At 31.4% G+C, this 19,177-nt stretch overlaps 1 protein-coding gene across 1 annotated transcript; it reads left to right on the top strand.

Moving 5' to 3' along the window:
* Positions 1-6,095: 6,095 nt before the first annotated feature.
* Positions 6,096-19,037, top strand: LOC145320371 (uncharacterized). The gene is made up of 11 exons (XM_080162785.1): positions 6,096-6,148; positions 8,365-8,497; positions 10,090-10,139; positions 10,758-10,844; positions 11,052-11,182; positions 11,846-11,962; positions 12,676-12,797; positions 13,639-13,702; positions 15,978-16,063; positions 17,624-17,740; positions 18,409-19,037. The coding sequence occupies exons 1-11, from the start codon at positions 6,142-6,144 to the stop codon at positions 18,467-18,469; spliced, it is 975 nt and encodes a 324-aa protein (XP_080018911.1). The 5' UTR covers positions 6,096-6,141; the 3' UTR covers positions 18,470-19,037.
* Positions 19,038-19,177: the final 140 nt, after the last annotated feature.

Below are 19,177 nucleotides of genomic sequence, written 5' to 3'. Positions count from 1 at the left end.
TATATATTAGTAAGCTTTTTTGTCTGTAGCGAGGATCTCGCTAACCCCTGAACTGATATGGTTCTTCTTTACAATAATCTTCTTATAGGTCCAAGGAAGATTTCAAAGTATTTTTAGACAGGGTATCTTTACCCTCCCAATAAAAGATGATTTCAAAAACTCAAATTTAAATCGGGGGGGAATCGACTTTAGATAAACGCCTTAACTTACCTGAGGGGGAATCATATTAATGGAGCGACGTAAGGGCATACCTCAATTATAGACTAGTTGCGCTACTTGTAAATTTCTTAGAAAATATCCACTGCGCTATTCGTACTTGAATTTAGGCATTTTTCACAAGGATAGGGCAGAGAAGGACTAACTAATCAACCTCCCCCCCCCCCCCTCCAGTATCATAGATTTTTAATTTTTGTAGCTAGGAGAAGAAAGAAGTGTAGATTATTTTTTAATGCTCATTGTCCTTTCCCTTCCTGAATATTACATGATCTGATATCTGTACCATTTTCATTCATATGGGGAGAAATCTGTATAAATAGATAGATAGATAGATACACTAGAGGCGTGCAGAAGGGAGGTGTATCCACCACCCCCTGACAAAATTAAGGGGGAGGATGATACACCCCCCTAGGTGTCTACCTCCGTAATCCTTCTACACCTTCCTTTACAGGGGTCTACACCATCCCCGGCCTAAAACAATCAAGTTGGGTGACCCCCATAATATTACCAATCAACATGCTGATTTTGTAAAGGGCTGTACCACCCCATGACAATAAACACCCCTCTTATTGTCTGTAATACACCCCCTGGCCCTACACCCCCCTCGGTAGTGATTAAAGGGGGTTGACAAAATTTTCAGATGCGAATTGAGAAATTGTAAATCTAAATTACGCCTTTTAATCTAATTTATAATGAAATCCAGATATACGTAATTCTTATGATATACAAGAATATAAGCTCATATGTAAAAGCGAAACTTATAAGCTATTAAAATAATTAATTACATCTTGAATTTGTGCTTTTATTGTAGATTAACTGATTTAAGAATTCTTAAAATTAAAATGAACTACGAACCTGTAAAAACTTTTTTAAAAATCTAATTATTAATTTGGTCAGTAGAGTCCTTATTGAGGTATTAAAATGGACGCGCAGACATTCATATTGGAACCAACTTCACAGTAGCTTTGCTTCATATAAGCAAAGTGTGACAAATTGACGTACAAACCCTTACTTCGCTTTTAAACATTACTTTTCACATAAGTGACATGATATGTCTAAATATTATCACACGCTTTTTTTCAGGGAGGGAGTGGGTAATAGCATTTATAATCTATATCCTTTATTTTCCCTAAAAATTTACCAACAACGGCATGATTTTATACATAAGAACTCTGGGGAAGAATAAATTATCATCCATTGTCTTATCCCTGGATAGTGGATATGTCTAAATTTTATCATCATATAGGTTTATGCAATATACTAGTAAGCCTACGTATAACGCAATATGTATTAGAGTTAATATAGACTAGTAGACCTTGCATTACCTAATAAGTATTAGAGTTAATAGAGACTTTTAGGCATCCAAATTACTCAATATGTATTAGAGTTAATATAGATTAGAAGGCCTACGGATTACGCAATATAGATTAGAGTTAATATAAACTAGTAGGCCTAAGCATTATGCAATATGTATTAGAGTTAATATAAACTAGAAGGTCAATGCATTACGCAATATGTATTAGAGTTAATATAGACATTACTCAATATGTATTAGAGTTAATATAGACTAGTAGGCCTAAGCATTATGCAATATGTATTAGAGTTAATATAAACTAGAAGGTCAATGCATTACGCAATATGTATTAGAGTTAATATAGACATTACTCAATATGTATTAGAGTTAATATAGACTAGTAGGCCTAAGCATTATGCAATATGTATTAGAGTTAATATAAACTAGAAGGTCAATGCATTACGCAATATGTATTAGAGTTAATATAGACATTACTCAATATGTATTAGAGTTAATATAGACTAGTAGGCCTAAGCATTATGCAATATGTATTAGAGTTAATATAAACTAGAAGGTCAATGCATTACGCAATATGTATTAGAGTTAATATAGACATTACTCAATATGTATTAGAGTTAATATAGACTATTAGGCCTATGCATTATGCAATTGTGTTAGAGTTAATATAGACTATTAGGCCTATGCATTACGCAATATGTATTAGAGTTAATAAAGACTAGTAGGCTTACGTATAACGCAAATTGTATTAGAGATAACGAAGACTAGTAGGCCTACGTATTACGTAATATGTATTTGAGTTAATATAGACTAGTAGACCTTGCATTACTTAATTAGTATTAGAGTTAATAAAGACTAGTAGGCCTACGCATTACGCAATATGTAATAGAGTTGATATAGACCAGTAGATCTACGTATTACGCAAAATGTATAAGAGATAACAAAGACTAGTAGGCCTTGCATTTCTTAATATGTATTAGAGTTAATATAGATTAGTAGGCCCACGCATTACTCAATATGTATTAGAGTTAATATAGACTAGTAGACCTTGCATTACTTAATATGTATTAGAGATCGTAAAGACAAGTAGGCTTCTGCAATATGTATTAGAGTTAAAATAGACTAGTAGGCCTATCCATTACGAAATATGTATTGGAGTTAATATAGACTAGTAGATTATGACTGTACTGTGATATTGAAGAATTTAATGGCTTTAGAAACTGGTAATTGTATGATGTCTTGTGAGAATTGTGTTATCATTCAGGGAGGGAAAGGACAAGGCCAACTAAATGATTTGGAAATATAACTTTCATTTTAGGTTAGGTTTTGTATGAGTAAGCAGAGTTTAAATAGATAGGGTTCCTAAAAGATTAGTCAATGAACGATAAATGATGTACACTTAACAACCTTAATAATAATAAACAAAATTAATACTTCTGTAATTTCAAATAACTGGAAGAAACGTTTAAACAATTTAATAAAAGTACCCAAAGTTTTAACGTCAACTAATGAAACATATATGAATTTATTATCCATTATCATATCCCAATTCCTGGATGAGAAATGTGTCTTCATTTCAAATGCATTGTGCAAGGATTAAAGGATAGATATTGAATGATAAACCAATCTTTCTAAATGTAACAAATTTTCTCGTATTCATTCGAATCCGGTGGATAGGAACCGGTTCTCATCCATACGAAAAAACTATGTCTAGCATCGTATTATATCCAGTTTTCTACGAATATAGAAATGTACAATCACAAGATTAAAACTAGTTTTTTTAGCCGATGCCTTCGGCACCACGGGGCTAAAAAAACTATTTTTAATCTTATAATTGTACATTCTATATCCGCGGAAAGCCGTTTATAATACGATACGAGAAATAACTATTCTCGTATTCATTCGAGTCAATTGGATAGGAACCGGTTCTCATCCATACGAAAAACCACGGGGCTAAAAAAACTAGTTTTAATCTTATAATTGTACATTCTATATCCGCGGAAAGCCGTTTATAATACGATACGAGAAATAACTATTCTCGTATTCATTCGAGTCAATTGGATAGGAGCCGGTTCTCATCCATACGAAAAAAACTATGTCTAGCATCGTATTATATTATGAATATAAAAATGTACAATTATAAGATTAAAACCAGTTTTTTAGCCCGTGCCTTCGTCACCTCGGGGCTAAAAAATGGTTTTAATCTTATAATTGTACATTCTATATCCGCGGAAAGCTGTTTATAATACGATAAGAAATAACTTTGACTTGCTAATAAGGGGAAGAAAGGATTGTATATTAATCTTCATTGTGACTGCCGTCTCTGAAGATGTGTCATAATTTTAAATATGTGAAAAACTTTAATCGGCACAGTTACTCTATAAGTTTTTAAAACTCTATAATCGTAACCAGAAAGTCCGTACGTCCATTTTAAACATGTTGATATTTATCTTTTTTAACAACAAATTTTTATGTGATAAAATAATCTGATTGATCTGATTTTTTGAATACTGATTCCTAGGACAACAAAGTACAATGTTATAAGCGAAGCATCTCTATAATCAAGTACTAAATATGTAAGTATGTCGTTAAACAATATCCTGTATTTAAGCAGTTTTTCAACAAATTTACTTATAATTTTGCTTCGACTGTATATGTTTACTAGCGGGTACGCCCCCTAGAGGCCTCTAGTGGCACTTTAAATCTTTTTTTTTTAATATTTAAAATATGGCTATTTTGCGTTTGACGTTTATTTTTCGTTGAACTCTCTTGGTAAAATCGAGAAATTAAAAAAAATTAATTTCTCTAGGGAGGGTGGTGGTACCCTCCTCCAAAATAGTTATAAACCTTCCCGGGACATATGAGAATCTACCCTGTTAAGGAGAACCCGATCGGTTCAGCGGTTAGCGAGATCCTTCGGTACAAACATACAAACACACAAACACACAGACAAACACACAAACATCCTGTTTCTTTATTATAAGGACATTCTGATCATTCAGTTCTGACACTCAGCAAGTATTAATGTTTGTTTGTCCTAACGTTTCAGAGCTTCGCTTTTATGGATGTTGTCAATGTCATCCTTGTTATATTGTTTTTAAAAGAGAAGCTTTTCTATAATTAGGGTCGGTCCGTCCGTCCGTATGTCCGTAACGGATAGCTTTTTTCGTTAATTTAGTCATATTAGAATTATCCTATCGGTTTCAAACTTTGCATGATGATTCCTGTAGTAGTTAGGTACGACTGAGAAAACGTAGCAACTCTATAATCGTTACCAGAATGTCTTCCATTTTAAACATGTTGATTTTTTAACTTTTTTGACAACAATTTTTTATGGGATATAATCATCCGACTGATCTGATTTTTGGAGTACTGATTCCTATTATAATAAGGCACAATATTATAAGAGAAGCATCTCTATAATCAATTCCTAAAAATGTCAGTATGTCCCTAAACAGAATTCTGTATTTAAGAAGTTTTGCAACAAATTTACTGTTAATGTTCGTCTGTCATTCCGTTTCAGAGCTTCGCTTTTATGGATGTTGTCATCATTGTTTTCATTATTGATAAGCAAGTAAAGTAAAATCCAATAGAAAAGAAGAAAGTAGTCCAAAAAATGTGTATGCCAATTTCAGTACCTAAAATATAGAATCACAATAACTATTATTACTTTGTTCCATAACTAGTAAAGCTCTAAATTAGTAAACATTAACATATTTTTTAAAGTTAGCATAACCGAAAGACAGGCGGACAGTAGAGTACAGATGCTCAGTGTTCATATAAATTTTCATTCAAAATTTTAAAATTAATCTTTGTTAAGAGCTGAGAAAAACACATATTCCATGGCAGTTAAAGTAGACCGACAGATAAAGTGATTTATTATACAGTAGATGCATATTAGCCAGTAAAAATTTAACAAAAAAAAACAGCCAGTCGTGTTTTAATTAAGAGAAAAACGAATTCTTCCCCCCCCCCCCCATAGGCGTCCAAGGGGGGGGGGGGGTAATGGGGCGATTACCCCCCCCCAATATTTTTTTCATTTTACTCCCCCCATTTAAAATTTACCCCTACCCTTGAGAAACAAGAACCCCCCTTTGTTGATATGCCTTTTATAAAAGAAAAAGAAGAACTTGTGTCCGATATGGCTCTCCTTTACAGTTTCTTATGTTTTCTATTTTGGGGTAGAGGCTTTCGACCTCTCCCCCCCCCCCTGTCATGAAAAATCGCCCCTAGAAAATAATGTGGAGGGTCCTCCCCCCTCCTTCCCTAAAGAACCCTTAGAGGCCTCTAGGGGCGTAGCCTCTAATAGGATATATAAATTTAAATGTAACCTCTCCCCCCCCCCCACCCATGCATTCAAAAAGCTATGTGTTTTATTCTGCCATTGCGAGCTGGAAAATTTAGAGGGGGGAAGTTAGGGCTGTTGATTAATTCTACTGATATATGCACCTCATATAAGTAAGTTACAGTGGTCATCGGAAGAACAAGGACAAAGCATTCAAGTTGCTAGTTTAGAGTAAGCGCGCTTATGAAAGGCATCATACCAAATGATATTTATTTCAGAAAAGATAAAATGTTCAGAAAAAAATATAACATGCAGAAAAACTGAAACTATGCACGGTAAGTTATAAGAATTACCCCCTTCCTCCTAACAAATTTCGCTCAGAGGTTCAAAGCCCTAAGTTTTTAAAAATTAGGTAAATTATAGGTATTTCATACATCATAATTGAAGTTTTTACCCCCCTCCCAAAATAATTTGCCACTGCTTTGTGCTAGTTTTTCCTCTAGGGTGAAAAGTTAAAGGGAGTGGAAAGTACTCCCAACCCTTCTTATTGTTCAACTGTTGAACATATACCCCCAGAAAAAAAACTTTGACTTCCTTACTAAAAAAATGTGTACATTGAAAACTTTAAAGTAAATTGTGATTTACATACAAAAAAAACTTTTAAAAAGTCATCAAAATAAACAATAAAGAAATTTTCTGTCTAACTCATTCTTTTGCAAATAACTCACACAATCGCTTAATATAATCAAAACATTTTATCATACCACCAAAAAAAGACTTTAGATTAACAACAAGATCTTAATTAAAGATAAATAAAACTTCGAAACAGTGAAATTTCTAAATTGCCAATTTAATTTAATGTTTTGCTGATGTCAAAGAGTCTACCATTGGAAAAAAGCCAACTTAGAATATAAATTAAAGTAAAACACTAGAGGGAAGGGGTTAAATAACTGTATGTCCCCATCCCAAGGCCGTTGTACCGACTCTGAATTGAGTCTTTGGAAATCAACCAATATAGTCGGGAATATTAACACAGACAAGTAACAGAAAACAATTTGCTAGCTGACAAAAAAGGTCATTGGAAAAGTAATTATCTGTATATACATCTCTACTATAGATTTATTGAATATTAGAACCATTTTAAGATGAAACCAAAATTATTTGGTTCCAAAGTGAAAATTTAGACATTTAAATTTCTAAAGTTTGTCATTTGATAACTCTTGCAGTATATTCTATAAACACCGTTTAATCATTTCAATTCCAGTTTACATAACTTCAAATAGCCTACAACCCTAAGTGAATTCTAAGCTTTTCTAAAAAAAAGTTGACCGTACCAATCATTCAAGAGATCTTTTAGAACACACAATCATACATCAAGCTACGTTTGTAATTGGAATTAGAATATTTGAAGGAAAGGCGTGATGTCTGCCTAGAGATAATAATGTTTCTCTTTATTTATCATCAGTATAAATAGTGATATCATAGGGCTAAGCTAACACTATGGTTTACCATGGTAAATACTAAATATACAATTACATGTAATTTGTTTTTCTTATTCTGTTTTAGAATTCCTGTATTGTGTCTGTATTTCTTACCTTGCCTCTGTCTATAATTCTGCTCTCAATTAGGTTCTCTACTTATACAGTGTGTTTATATTTTAAGGAACAAAAGTATTGCTTTATTAACCCATTTACCATTGACAGAAGATAATAACCAATATCTTATATTCTTTATGGATGTGAGAAAAAGGCTGCTAAATATTTTTTCTAATACAAAATATCCCACGTCAATGAAGAAAATTAAAAAAAAATTTTTAACTTCTGTCAATGGAAAGTGGGTTGAATAAAGCAAAACACACTGTATCTGTACACTGTAAATTGAAAACTGGGCAATGAAGAAATGGCAAGATAATCTTTCTATTCTTATTTATATTTTTCTTCTTCTTTCATTTTCTCTTTCCTTTCTTTCTCCTTTTCTTTCTTTTTAATTTTTCTTTTTGCTACTTACACTTTTATACGTTAATAAGAAGGTACATATCTTACATCTGTTGGAAGGCAAAATCCTCCAAAAAACTCCGCCTATTTCCTAACCATCCAAAAATTCCTTCAATAAAAACCATGCCCCGCCCCATAACTCAAACAAGGCCAAGAATGATTCCCTACTCCTCCTTTTCAAAAAACTAATGTTTTAATCTTTTTTTCAAACTTTTTCAGTTGTCATCTGTATTTTATGGTGAAACCTAAGATTCAAAATAATTTGTGACATTGTTCTATATAAAATATAAATGTATGTTTTATATCTTTGATCATATTTGCTGTTATCTAATGTCTCATACCTATATTTTTTTAGACAAAATGAATTGAAAATGATTGCTAAAATCGAAATATATCTTCATGTCTTAGAATAGTGTATTTTTTTAAAATAGGTTGAAAAACATACCAACTTTAAAATACCTCCAAAAAAAACCAATTTGCAATATTTGGGGGAAAATTTTAGTGCATCCTCTATACAAAATTCTATACAAGAGTATGTTTAAAATATTTGTTTTTAGATGATGAAATATCAGCAGCTAGATGGATTTCTCTCATAGCACCTCCAGTTATAATATTTGTTGGAGTGGGGGGAAATATAGCCACTATTTCTACCATTCTTACCAGTAAGAAACTTACCAGTAGGGTATTAAGGTAAGAGATTATTATTACCTAGAAGTAAGTATAAATATAGCCACTATTTCTACCATTCTTACCAGTAAGAAACTTACCAGCAGAGTATTAAGGTAAAACATCATTATTACTTAGAAGTAAGTATAAATATAGCCACTATTTCTACCATTCTTACCAGTAAGAAACTTACCAGCAGAGTATTAAGGTAAGAAATTATTATTACCTAGAAGTAAGTATAAATATAGCCACTATTTCTACCATTCTTACCAGTAAGAAACTTACCAGTAGGGTATTAAGGTAAGAAATTGTCGTTATCTAGTAGTAAGTATAAATATAGCCACTATTTCTACCATTCTTACCAGTAAGAAACTTACCAGTAGGGTATTAAGGTAAGAAATTATTATTACCTAGAAGTAAGTATAAATATAGCCACTATTTCTACCATTTTTACCAGTAAGTAACTTACTAGTAGGGTATTAAGGTAAGAAATTATTATTATCTAGTAGTAAGTATAAATATAGCCACTATTTCTACCATTCTTACCAGTAAGAAACTTACTAGCAGGGTATTAAGGTAAGAAACTATGATTACTTAGAAGTAAGTATAAATATAGCCACTATTTCTACCATTCTTACCAGTAAGAAACTTACCAGTAGAGTATTAAGGTCAGAAATTATCATTACTAAGAGGTAAGTATAAATATAGCCACTATTTCTACCATTCTTACCAGTAAGAAACTTACCAGTAGAGTATTAAGGTAAGAGATTATCATTATCTAGTAGTAAGTATGAATATAGCCACTATTTCTACCATTCTTACCAGTAAGAAACTTACTAGCAGGGTATTAAGGTAAGAGATTATCATTATCTAGTAGTAAGTATAAATATAGCCACTATTTCTACCATTCTTACCAGTAAGAAACTTACTAGCAGGGTATTAAGGTAAGAGATTATTATTACCTAGAAGTAAGTATAAATATAGCCACTATTTCTACCATTCTTACCAGTAAGAAACTTACCAGTAGGGTATTAAGGTAAGAAATTATTATTATCTAGAAGTAAGTATAAATATAGCCACTATTTCTACTATTCTTACCAGTAAGAAACTTACCAGCAGGGTATTAAGGTAAGAAATTATCATTACTAAGAGGTAAGTATAAATATAGCCACTATTTCTACCATTCTTACCAGTAAGAAACTTACCAGTAGAGTATTAAGGTAAGAAATTATGATTATCTAGTAGTAAGTATAAATATAGCCACTATTTCTACCATTCTTACCAGTAAGAAACTTACCAGTAGGGTATTAAGGTAAGACATTATTATTACTTAGAAGTAAGTAACATAGCCTTGTATTTCTACCAATCTTACAAGTAAGAAACTTAGCAGTAGAGTATTAAGGTAAAAAATCATTATTACTTAGAAGTAAGTATAAATATAGCCATTATTTCTACCATTCTTACCAGTAAAAAACTTACCAGTAGGGTATTAAGGTAAGAAATTATTATTATCTAGTAGTAAGTATAAATATAGCCACTATTTCTACCATTCTTACCAGTAAGAAACTTACTAGTAGGGTAAAAGTTATACTTAAATGTAATTTTCTTTTATTTAGTGTTGTTCTGCTATTTTTAAGCTTTGCTGATCTACTAACACTAATGTCAGGTAAAATTATTTTAAATCATTTATTATTTTGATTATTTAGTTTTACTTACTTATTTATGATTTTTAGTAGCGAAGCCACTCTATAATTCGAAATGTCCTTCCGTCTGTCTGAGACAGAAAAGGGGAAACTTGATTTTCACTGCTCCTATAAAAGATAGAGAGCTGAAATTTTCGTCAATTGGTTGAGGTGCTAGATCGATTCCTACATTTTTAAGTTTTTATGATTTTCTCAACTCCTATTCAAGATAGACGGCGGAAATTTTCAGGGATTATATACTTTAATATTTTACATACTTTCATCAAGTTTTATTGTGATTTGCTGATTGGTTGGCTAGTTCGATTCCTAGATTTTTAAGTTTTCTTGATTTTCTTTGCTCCTATTTGAGATAGATGGCTGATATTTTTAGGAATAAAATAAGTTCACAATTTACATATCCCCACAAAGTTTATTAAGATTTACTTATTGGTTGAGGTGGTATATCGATTTTCACGTTAAAAATCTGTGATTTTTTTAGTTTAATGTTTTTTCTATGAAACTTTTCTCTATAGTTTTCCGGATATCCATCCATTATTTTTTTGAGCTTCGCTACTTTTGAATGTTGTCATCCTTGTTTACAGGATATTTTGCCAAATGGTTGGTGAATGTTACATCATTTGATTTGGAAATCATTGCTGAAATAGCCTACAGAAATACTTCAGATCATGGTGAGCAGGTTTTAATCTATTAAGATGTTTTGATCAGTACATGCATATATTAAACATACCTTTTGATAAAAAACATTTACTAATGGATTTTTCTTGTTTATGTGTATACGAAAAGCTCAAATCATTATTAAAAGAGTACCTCACATTTGTATGTGATTTGTAATAGCTACACTATCTAATTTAACTGTCCTTTATGTTGTACTTTAGGTGTGTACTATAAAGCTGAAGTGATAATAAAGAGTGTCCACTATGTGTACTATGTTTGTTCTACATTGTCTAGTACCACTGTTGCTGTACTTTCTATTGAAAGATTGATTGCTTCTGCCTGGCCTTTGAAGGTACAAATTTTTTTGTAGAAATAACTATCATTTTTATTAGATAAATTAATATGAATTTGGTAGTGGGACAAAGTGACTGAAAAATCAGCCATGTGGCGTCATAAAAATGAGGAAGATGTGAGGAGTAGTGGGAAATAAAATCCCTACAAAAGAGATGGATAATCCATAATTTTTATGACGTCACATGGATTATTTTTAATCACTTTGTCCCACTACCAAATTCTTTAAAACTTACATAGAAATTTGAATTGATAATTTAGAAATTATAAAAGAACAAGGGTAATATATAACAGTCATCAACAATCATTAAAACTGATACGGGTTTAAGATGTTACAGTTTGATAACCTGACAATTTTAGCATATTGTGGATTTTAAAATATAAGCAATTTAGAGTATTTTAAAGTTCTAAATTATTGCAGTCATATATTTTTGTATCTAAGGTTTTTTAGGTAGGTTGAAAATAAAAATTTTTTTTAAAGATAAACACTTGTGAGCTTTTTGAAAATCAATATCTTGAAGTTGGATATTGAATTGAAAAAGATTATGATTCTATTCTATTGATATTTGGATAATGTTTTAAAACTCTTCGATACAATTAATACAACCAAGAACCTAGTGAAAGTCTAAAGTGTTTAAAAAAATGAAACATTCCTAATGTTTAGGCTTCTATATGGCTGACCCACAAAAGGACAACCTGCATCTTGTTAACTCTGCTTGTGCTGATACTAATACTCTACTCCCCACTGCTCTTCATGGAACATCTACTCTATTATAATCCAGTAAGCTTAATAGGGGAAGGGAGGGCGTAATGAAATTTTTATTTCACTAGTCCCCAAAGTTTTATGACAAGGTTTATTATAAGTTGGATTGCCAACTTTAGGGACTATTAGAGTTTTGATTCGTTATTTCATTAAGTTGAGTGTCCAAACTGTTCAACCATGCATTTAATCTACTGAATGGGTAATTTTGCGCATCATCATTAGGAATGTGCATCATCCTTTTCGGCTATCTCGGCCATGATATAAGAATTTATTATGAAAGAAAAACTTAAAGAGATTGTAGGCAACGCAGAGGGTAACAGTCTATAATGTGGAGAGACAGTGGAGTATAAACTGCTTAAATACTGAGCGCCCAAATTTCTTAGAGATTAGTTTAGACTGTGCAGAACTGAATCTAGATTAAGTATATATACTTTGGATTCTTGACCGCAAAAAGACAAAAGAATCTAGACTCATAATAAGGATCTAAAGATTGTATTCTAGAAAACAAAGAAAAATATAAACATCTTTTGGGTATAGCCTCTTAAGGGGTGTTTTTCGCATTTTCACAGTAGCTTTGATAGTTATTTTAGGTTAGGTTATGATATATTAGGTAATTTCCCCGTAGGGTTAGGCAATTGGCCTCCAAGGGTTAAAGCTACTGTGAAAATACGAAAAAAAAAACACAACTTAAAAGGCGTTGTCACGAAAGGGACTGTACCCATCTTTTTAAGGAAACAGGAGTGGATGATTTTCTTGGAGATTTCCCATTGTGGACATCTATGATTGGAATATGTGTCATACCTTTCACCATTATTCTACCTGCTAATATTACAAGTATTCTGGTATTAAGAAGGTTAATTTTTACTTTTTGTAAATAACTATTGGTTGATTTCAGACAGAGAAATATTCTTATCTTTTATCTGATTTTTTGGAATAATGATTCTTAAGACAACATAGTATACTATTATGAGCGATGCATCTGTATAATCAAGTACTAAAAATGTTATCATGTCTTGAAACAATATCCTGTGTTTAAGCAATTTTTCAACAAAGGGAATAGTAGCTTCTACAATATTGCATAAAATCGTGAGCTCAAATGGGATTATTAAGTCTAACTGTTCTTAGTGTCGACAAAACGCATAGTATAATTAAATGTATATTTAAACACAGTTTGACCTAATAAGCGCATTTGACTGGATTATTACTCACAACTTTGCGCAATATTGCAGAAGCTACTATTTCCTTTATATACAATTTTGTTTGACTTATAAATTAATATTCTTCTTATTAAGTTCTGACACTTTGCAAGTATAAAGTTAGTTTGTCCTTCCATCTGATTTTAGAGCTTCGCTTTTATGGATGTTGTCATCCTTGTTTTTTTTGTATATTTTCACTTATTTCGATTCGAGACAAAACTATTTTAATCCAATTTTCCGTCAATTAAAATATATTGGGAATAGTCCCTTTCGTAACATCGCCACATAAGGGGCGATTCGTCGTATTTTTAAAATGGCTTTTTACAGTTTTTTTTAGGTTAGGTTAGGTTATATTGGTTTAGGGGATTGCCTCACAGGGTTAGGTAATTGGCCCCGCAGGGGCTAGAAATAGGAGAAAAGCTACTCTGAAAAATACGAAGAATCGCCCCATAAGGTGCGATGTTACGAAAGGGACTATACCCAATATATTTTATTTAGATACAAAGAAAATAGAAAAAGTTTGAGCCAGAAGGCAATTTCTGGAATACACCATTCCCGCCAGGTACACAACAGAGAATCATTATTTATCGCAATATAATATATTTATTATGAAGTTTTCTGCGGATTGTAAAATGAAATATTATAGGATTAATTTTGTAGTATTGACCCCAGGTGTTATTTAAAACAAAACAAGTAATACATCAATGATTTTTTGTTTTAATTTTTGGGGTAAATTGTCTACATATAATACCATACGATACATTATTTTTCTATATGGCTTAGATCAGATTTAAGTCCTGCGGAAAGAAGGTGTATCAACTTTTTTTTTATAGCTAGCCGGTTCTTTTAGTAAGTAGTAGATGTAAAATTTTTCATAGAATTCAGATATGCAATCGGTTTTTTTGTAGACCTCTTATTTTTAAAGTAATTTAAGTTTAAAAAAAAAAAAATTAAAGTCGATTTTAAGGTACTAAAATGCAACAAAAAAAAGAAAGAAAATGGCCATTATGAACAAAAATAGTAAGATCTTTAATTTGACACCTTACTTTTTCAATTCTGTCAGGTAATTATTGAAAAAATCGATTTTTTTAAACCCACGAGAATAAAAACTTTGAACCTAATTTTATTATTTCACAGGTAAAAAAATATGGGTTCATATATACCTTTAGAATCAGAAAAATATTACGAATTCATTGTAAGCAAAATTGAAAAAAAAGTTTACAATATAGTATATAAACTACAATAAAAGGAATTATATGAAAATATCATATTATATTGTACAGGCAACGTCTTAATTCTTGAATTGAGTATAAAAATGGGAAGGGGGTAAAGAGGGGGTAAAAAAGGGAAGACGATAGTGTTGCCTGAACAAAAAATACAATTGGCCATTTGTTTAATTTTTAATTTTTTTACTTTTTTTCAATTTTGCTTACAATGGATTCGTAATATTTTTCTGATTCTAAAGGTATATATGAACCCATGTTTTTTATGTCTGTTTGAGAAAATATTTAGGTCTAAAGTTTTTATTAAACCGAGGTTAAAAAAATAGATTTTTTCAATAATTACTCAACAGAATTTTAAAAGTAAGGTGTCAAATTAAAGATCTTACTATTTTTGTTCTTACTGGCCATTTTCTTCTTTTATTTTGTTGCGTTTTAGTACCTTAAAACCGACTTAATTATTTTTTTTTAAAACTTAAATTACTTAAAAAATAAGAGGTCTACAAAAAAACCGATTGCATATCTGAATTCTATGAAAAATTTTACATCTACTACTTACTAAAAGAACCGGCTAGCTATAAAAAAAAAAGTTGATACACCTTCTTTACAAAATTCAGAGATTGTTAGAAGAAAATTTTATTGATTTTTAATACAATAAACAAATGTGACGTTAAACAAGGATGACAAAATCCATAAATGCGAAACTCTGAAACGGTTGGACAAACGGACATTAACACTTGTATAGTGTCAGAACTGAAAAATCAGAATATAAATGAATAAGAGACAAAGCAAAATGGTGGGTAAATTTGTTAAAAAACTTCTTGATACAGGATAATGTTTATGGACATACTTACATTTTAGGATTTGATTATGGAGTTGCTTTGCTTATAATATGGTACTTTGTTGTCCCAGGATTCAAGAATACCAAAAATCAGAACAATCGGATAATTAGATCACATAAAAAATTGTTGTTAAAAAAGTAAATAATCGACATGTTCAAAATGGACGTAAGGACATTCTGGTAACGATTACAGAGTTGCTACGCTTTCTAAATTGTACCTAGCTACTACAGAAATCTCCATGCAAAGTTTGGACAAAGTTCGATAGGACAATTCTAACCTGTTTAAATAAACGAATGAAGGTAACTGTCTTTGACGTACGGACGAACGGACGGACCGACCCTAATTACAGAAAAGCCTCGCTTTTAAAAAATACTAAAGCTTTCAAGATTAAATAAAAAGTATGGAACTACAACTTACTGGTTGTTACAGTTTGGACAAGAAAAGAACAGAAAAAAACTGTAAGAAAATAATCATATTAAGTTGGATGTATTGGTCTATACAGTTGTGTGTGCTTGCAGCGGGGTTGAGTGGGAAGCAATAACGACTATTGATTATTTTGAGAAATAGCAATTTTAGGAAGCTTAAGATGTTCATACAGACCGACAAAAAGAACTCCCCCCCCCCCCTTCCTAATTAAAGAAAATAATGAAACACTTTTTTACTTTGGTCTTTGTGGATGTTTTTTTGTATCAAATATTAATTGTAGGACGATTATTTCCATCTCTTGGGAGAGGGCTTCTAGTTACATATGAACTTTTATTTTTATTTTTTTAAGGAGGTGCAGTTGACCTTAACTTTGTTGGGGGTGTCTTTTTCATTCATTTTGTTGACTCTACCAAATAGAATTATTTCTATTAGAAGGTAAATTTTGTTCAACCCAGGGATAAGGGATGGGAAACCTGACCGAAAATTAGGTCTCTGCCTCCTTTTTAAAGTGATGGGGCAACTTTTCTTTTTTGCCAATAAAATCAACTCATTTCCTACAGTTCCTTATTGGCTGTAGGCCAATATCCAATAGCCTGAAACTTGCTTTTAGCATTAACCAATTGATTAATAACCAACGCTTCCTCTAGTTCCTTATTGGCTAAATTAATTCAAGCAAACATAAATTTCTGCTATTAGAATGACAACAATAGAAATATTCTGCTATCATAATGACAACAATATATATGACGTTCAATCACATCAACTTATTATTAAATCTACACATTAATAAATGTCCATATAGCAAAACATAAACAGAGAGATCGTTTTTTGAAGACTGAGTAGGAATCAACATTTTATACTTATGACGATCTTAACGGGATTCTACTTAAAGCCACTAACATATTGGTTCTTTGAAAAGTTTTTATTATATTTTATGCTAGGTGGAATCAACTACCTGAATTCTATTCTATACTTTTTTTCTTTGCATTCATATAATAGCTATTTCATCATTGTTCATAGTTTTCAAATCTAACTACTGCGTCATCCCGTAACTGGTTTTTTAGGCCTAGTTGGAAAATAGGCATGGAATAATATTTTCTTACGTTTCCCATCCCTTATCCCTAGTTCAACCAGTAAGGAAGGGGACACTGGAATGAAAATTATTTACTCATTCATTCTCTTGAAAACTTTTATGACTTATATTATATCATAATTGGTTGGTACAAACTAACAGTGTCCAAACTTGATCTAAACAAAGGAGAATTTTGTTTATACTTATTAGCGCTGGGCGTGGGGGGAATCAATTTCATGCCCATAGTTAATATTCTTTAGTTTAGTTTTACTGTTCTATTCTTTTTTTGTCATTGTATATTATCACAGACAGAAATACACTTGCAGTAAAAATAAGCTAAAATCTTATTGGTTGTTGTAAACAATTCATGAATCTCATTAGTTGTTGTAAACAATACATGAATCTTATTGGTTGTTGTAAACAATATATGAATCTTATTGGTTGTAGTAATCAATACATGAATCTTATTGGTTGTTGTAAACAATACGTGAATCTTATTGGTTGTTGTAAACAATACATGAATCTTATTGGTTGTTGTAAACAATACATGAATCTTATTGGTTGTTGTAAACAATACATGAATCTTATTGGTTGTTGTAAACAATACATGAATCTTATTGGTTGTTGTAAACAATATATGAATCTTATTGGTTGTTGTAAACAATACATGAATCTTATTAATTGTTGTAAACAATATATGAATCTTATTGGTTGTTGTTAACAATACATGAATCTTATTGGTTGTTGTAAACAATATATGAATCTTATTGGTTGTTGTAAACAATACATGAACTAAAGCTGGCATTACATCTTTAATATTAAAGTATGCAGCATTATCTCAATTTTATTTTACGGCAAATGATCTTGATGACCTTTTTTAACATTTTTTTTGTAGGTACTTGATCCATTTCCTATGATTTCAGCATGATGATTCACAAGAAGTTATTGAACCAGCTGAGTTTCATCATCACCTACCATATCTGCAAGTCAAATTTCGCCATCAACATTTTCTTCTACTTCTTTGTCTCAAGTGAGTTTAGGTGAGTGTTAGTTTTTGTTTTGTAATAAATTACTAATTATATGATCAACCAGCGGCTGTGACCCTAGACTCTAGGGCCTCTGCAATACGAAAAAAGGTAGCCTAAAGCTAAACTAATAAAAAAATATGAGGCATCTCTAATAAACATAACTCAGTCGAACCAACCATTTCTGAGATATTAAGCTTCAAACAAACAAATCTTACAAGGACGTTTAGGTTGGCTGGTTAAGGGGTGATTATCCCCCCCCCCCCCCTCTTACCAAATTTTTGGTCATTTCACAACAACAAAAGGGGTTTTAACCCTCCCTCAAAAAAATAGAAAGGGGGGGGGGGGGAATAACCCCAAGTAGTATATTTCACTTCCACAGTAAAAAAGGGGGCCATTTTTTACATGTATTCTCTGTACATTGGTGTATAACCGTTTGGTCAAATGCACTAATTAAGTCAAATTGTACTTAATTAACGAAATGTTTAAACTCAACTTTACGGAAAATATGCGAAACAAATGACGGGTTCCACAATTTTCATACTAGAATATTATAATTGATGAGCAACTACTTAATTTATCACCATATGTGTTTGGCTTTTCTTCATATTAAAATGAATTATTTAGTTTCAGTGCTTTACTTTTAAAAAATTCGCAATATATTTTTAATCTCAATTTTTCAGAGAAGAGTTTTACAACATGTGTAAAAGAATATTCAAATGTTCCAAAAAAGAAGAAAATTGAAAATTAATATGACTAACTATCTATCATATTTGGCCAAATGCTATAAACTTTCTTAGGCTAGTCTAGAATTTAGGGCGATATCCTCTTAGAATTTTTTTTTTCAATTTTAAAAATGTTGTTATTCCCCCCCTCCCCTGTTGTCAGAAGTAGGACTCTGGCCGAGAACGATAGTTTAGGTCAGGTTACAAGCTAGGGGGCCGATCGCCCTCGGATAGGCAGGCTAGTGGGGCCGAGTGCCGCAGCCAAGGTCTTAGTTCTGTTGGGGGGGGGGGGGGGGGCGGAGAGGGTTTTTACTATGATATTGAGGAAAAAATCCTAAGAGGATAATACCTTTCCGGTTTACTCACTCATCCTTTAAAGGTTTTTCCATGTTACTATATGACCTTTGTCAAATTAAAGTTTTCAATTGAAAATTTATATTTCAAACTTTGCTTCTCAAAGTATTGTAATGTGAATGAACCTAATCTTATTCCTAAAAAAAATTAAAAATACCAATTTCGAATCCACATGATACCATCAGTTTTAACAGGGATATAAACCTTGTTTTATCCTCTAGAGGTTATCCAGGTTGTTATATGACCATTATCAAAATAAAGTTTTTTTAATTGAAAAATCAGAATTTTAAAATTTTGATTCTCAAAGTGTTTCTATGTGAATAAATCTAATCATGTATATAATTTTGTTCTTTTTTGATAAAATATAGAATTA

Source organism: Acartia tonsa, chromosome 5, assembly GCF_053477335.1.
Source record: "Acartia tonsa isolate MP-2025a chromosome 5, ASM5347733v1, whole genome shotgun sequence".
Taxonomy (NCBI): Eukaryota; Metazoa; Arthropoda; class Copepoda; order Calanoida; family Acartiidae; genus Acartia; species Acartia tonsa.
This window is presented reverse-complemented; position numbering and strand designations above follow the sequence as displayed.